The sequence below is a fragment of the Pecten maximus genome, chromosome 19 (assembly GCF_902652985.1).
Source record: "Pecten maximus chromosome 19, xPecMax1.1, whole genome shotgun sequence".
NCBI lineage: Eukaryota > Metazoa > Mollusca > Bivalvia > Pectinida > Pectinidae > Pecten > Pecten maximus.
In genome coordinates, this window is record NC_047033.1 from 4,892,401 (window position 1) to 4,896,929 (window position 4,529).

General features: G+C 35.8%; 1 protein-coding gene across 1 annotated transcript; it reads right to left on the reverse strand.

Annotated features, from left to right (window-relative positions):
• Positions 1 to 529: 529 nt before the first annotated feature.
• On the reverse strand, positions 530 to 3,840 carry LOC117317689 (ATP-dependent DNA helicase RecQ-like). Its single transcript, XM_033872563.1, has 3 exons — positions 3,405 to 3,840; positions 2,510 to 2,721; positions 530 to 2,093 (listed from the first exon to the last, which is right to left on the reverse strand). Exons 2-3 carry the CDS (start codon positions 2,521 to 2,523, stop codon positions 1,286 to 1,288), a joined length of 822 nt encoding a protein of 273 aa, XP_033728454.1. The 5' UTR covers positions 2,524 to 2,721; positions 3,405 to 3,840; the 3' UTR covers positions 530 to 1,285.
• Positions 3,841 to 4,529: the final 689 nt, after the last annotated feature.

Genomic DNA, 4,529 nt, shown 5'->3' on the forward strand with positions numbered 1-4,529 from the left:
TGATTTTTCCTTATTAAGTTATATTTATAATAACTTTTGTGTAACGATGTTGCATTGGTGCAATTGAGTCGTCTGTATCAGGTAGTAGACAAGAGTCTCCTGTCCACATATTCTTTTGTATTGTTGTTAGCCATATATATCACACTGTGAGTTTCACCAATCATTAGTGTTGGTATGATTATTGATTATAATCAATAAGTTAATCCTGCTGAACCAATGGGGGGTGTTCAGGTGGCACATTGGTAACACATGCACTTGCCTTTCACCTAGGCGGCCGGGGTTCGATTCCCCCTATCGGATGTGGAAAGGTATGAGGTCACCTGTCCGACCACATGGGTTTTCTTCAGGTACTATAATGGTTTCCTCCCACAGTAAGACCTTTCGTGCGCTTCCATCCAGGCCAACAAGCGTGTTTAATATAAGTTAATATAAATTGTTTCAAAATTGTTTTAAATCAATTACAAAGGTTAATGATTGATTATAAATTTTAATAATCAATTATTTAAAAACAAAAAAAAAACAAACACCATTTTCAGATTGCCAGTGATTCTGTATTCTTGCCCTTTTCAAAGGACATGCAATTGCAAGATGTCAAAACATAAATATGACAGAATGATTTTACATAATAATTAGTCATACATGGGTAAATACCAAGCTAAATAAAACAAGCATTCTGTGAGTATTGCTAGACCAATACATGTCCCCTATCGGTGCCCCAAGTTAAAACTTTAGCCAAATTTGAGTAAAAAAGTTTAGCCACAACTGAAACGTACATTATCATTTTATGAAAATAAGTTCATTCCAAACAATGTGTAAATTCAGCTCTATTGGGGTGAATAAACAATGTTTCCTGCCCATAAAAGATATTCAGGTATTTGTTTGGTATGTCTACTGTACAGAGTAAAAGAATCTAAAGTGAATTTAAATTGAAATGTGTAATAACTGAAGTATCTTGACCACAAACAAAATTCAGTGATTCCAGATCTCCTAACAATTGGTGATCGGGCAGTTTATATCCATCAGATCAAACAAATGAAACTGGTGTTATTGTGACAGTGTTATTGAATGGTTTCTCACAGGAAATAATCTCTGCAAAAGTGATCATGACATAGTGAGAGTGTCACTATACCTGGCATTAAATATAATCCCTGTGAACAATTGTCTTAAGAATCTACTTTATACAGCAACAGAATCCACAAGAATGATGTGTATGTCACTAGATGCAGCGAGTTGCTTAAAATTACACTTGACGGGAGAAATCATATATACAGTCAGTAACGATGAGTCATTTTCTGCCACAAATGGAGCAACAATGTTCCTTTGGTCCTGAAAAAACAACACTTTCAAATCCAAAGTAATTCACAAGAATAATTCTATAACATGTTTCACTTTCACAAAACTTTCTCATTTCTTCCGTCATACCGATTCTGTTTTTTGCAATATAATTTTTCTTGTAGTAAAGAATTGCCACTGACGGTTGTCCAACACGTCCAGCACGACCGATTTCTTGTAGGTATTTCTCCAGTGTTGTTGGGCTCCTGCAATGAATGATACGTGAAACACTTGGAGCATTAAGCCCCATTCCCAGTGCAACAGTTGCCAAAACTAATCTGACTTTAGGGGTTTCTTTAGCCAGTTCTTGAATAGTGATTTTCTTCATGGACTCTGCATAATCTTTGTGGTATTGGACATATATTCTATTCTGTGGAATTTCCTCACCATCATAGCTGGCACCCTTAAGTTTATACGAAAGAAACTGATAAAAATAGGACAATGCTTCCAAACTTTCCACATACATTATGGTTACTGGAAAATGAACTCCTTTTTCCAGCAATTCTGTTGCCACTGGTTGTATCAAGTCATCAAATTTGTCAAATTTATGAAAGTTTGGCAATCTGGTTCTAATGTCTATAAATATCTTTGGACGGTCCACATTCTCACTGATAACAAGTGGATTTTTCAAATTCAGCTGTTTAGATAGACTTGCAATTGATTTCGGTGTAGCAGTTGCTGTGAGAATTAAATGCAAAGCTTTCTCTAGAATGCACATTAACTCCCCAAGCTTCTGGAATGCAGGACGGAATTCTTCTCCCCTTAAAAAAAAAAAGGAAAAAAAAAGATTAATTGCGGTTGACATTAACAAATATAGAACAAGATTAATTCGTAATTGTTTGTCGCCTCTTTCCTGCGCATGCTTTGTCGATAAATTTCCCAAAAACGGGCTATGATTAGATATTCATTAATGTGATGATATCAATAACCCTGCAAAGTTTTAATTCAATCCGACACCAATGAAATTATAACAATTTTAATTATAATACAAATTATCAAAATTTACCATTTTCTTAAAAAATATATTGTTGAAGGCAAAGACTGGTTATTGCAACTTGATTTCTTTTTCAATAAGGACTGATTATACACTAAAATATGAATTCTACCTCATTTTATTTTGCAACATTGCCCTAATGCTGATTTAATTTTTTTTTTGCAAATGTGTATTTATACATACCATTCTGAAACCATATGGACTTCATCTATGACTACTGCACAAATGATCTCTTGGTACAGTTGAGACCTAAGAAGTCGACTCTGGATGACAATAAATTATGCAAAAGTCTCCTCTCTCCAGTTGCTCAAATGGAACATCAATTTCAACATATTCATGATCCTGTTCCTCATCGTTCTCGCAATCCGCATCTGTATAAGTTGAGCCATGAGTACCTGTGAAATGTGAAACAGAGATGGGTTATTCAGGCTGATTTCACACTAGTCAGAACAATAGGTTATGTCATGCCTACTGGTGGTTTCAGTTGGTTTGGGTTATGTAAGTTTGAAAAAGGAAAAAGTACTGGTGAGCTGATAACAATTGTCAAAGCAATGAAAAATGAAAGGTACCATACATGTTACGGGAAAGAGTATTATTCAATATTCATCTTGCATTTTGGTACATGACATTTTAAATTTGGTTGTTTTTAAATACGAATGAAATTGACAATTAAAGCATTCTACTTTACAGAGATACATATCTAGCCAAACCAACAAAGCCAGACCATCAGTGGGAGGGGCTAAACTGGACACAGGGACATAACTTATCACTGTATCATGTGTATGAAAGGGCTGATATGTATTTCAAACATTTGTAGTTGCAATTGTGACAGTCACACGTGCACCTGTTTTTGTGTTTTAAATGACTATTATAAATTTTTTTTATGGTTGGCTGTCTTAATTATGTGCTTTTACTTGCATCGTAAAATGTATCTAAAGATGTATGATCGATTCCCCGGTGTTACAAATTTAAACCTACAACGTTAACGATTTCTTTCCATACTTTGACCAGATCTATAACAGACATGAGGGGATCCAAACATACAATACATAAAGCATACAATATAACTGACACATACCAGTGAAGTTCAAACTGCAAGCAGTAAATCCCTTCTTCCTCATTGTAATGACTTGGTCCTGGATTAGGGAATTCAGCGGGGACACGACTATCACGCTCATTGGTTTCCGTTTCTCCATTTTCAGCTGACAAAACCACGGTAACAGCTGAAATATCACACTTTTGCCGTAGCCTGTGGGTAATACCGATACACAGTCATGATCTTCGTATAATGCTCGCAACGTTTCAATCTGTTTCTCCTTCAAAGTGATATTGTTTTCTTTAAATAAAGGACAATTATCGAGAAAATACTTAAACACTGTTCGAATGACGCCATTTTGGAGATCTATATGCACAGCGGAGACTCATCCATAATGAGTGATACGGCGACCGCATCACAAATGCACGGCGTTTATACATATCAAATACCGTGATACATCCGAGGTTAGATGACCGTAGAGAATCGGCCGAGGTGTTCCGAATGGACACAAAACACCATCTACGTCGACTCGATTGGTTGTGCAAATTCTCCTAATAGAATTTAATTAACAATTATTAACAGTAACATATAACTACTTGTATACACATCCTGATAAACTGAAGTTAATTGTTTTAATTAATTGTTATAATTGAATACGACAATGCTACGCGTGTAGTCATGGTAAATAGTGGTTCAATTTGAGTCATCCATCATGTACGCTTCCGTGTTACATGTTCCAGATAAATGCACACTGAAAGCGCAGCGCACGTGCTGTGTGTGATCCTGGCGTCCAGCAAGTCATTCAGTAACCCATCAATCCAAACATGCCATTCATGACGACCTTGACCTCATATCATTGACCCAAACCCTTAGACACTTGAAAGATTATTACCCATAATTAGGGTTAAGGAATTTTACGGAATGTAGCAAACCAATTTACTTGCGAAACGTACCACTGATTAGACCTGAACATCACTTTGAAATGGCACATACGTCCAGAGCACAACACGTGTTATCAATGAAAAATGTAAAATGCCAAATATTTGTACAATCAACACTAAACAGTGCACTTTTAAATGCCAATACTCATTTTAACGAGGTGGTCAAAGTGGCCTTGAGCGCGAAACTCTTGTTCAAAGTTATATATTTGTGTAATAAATAATCTAA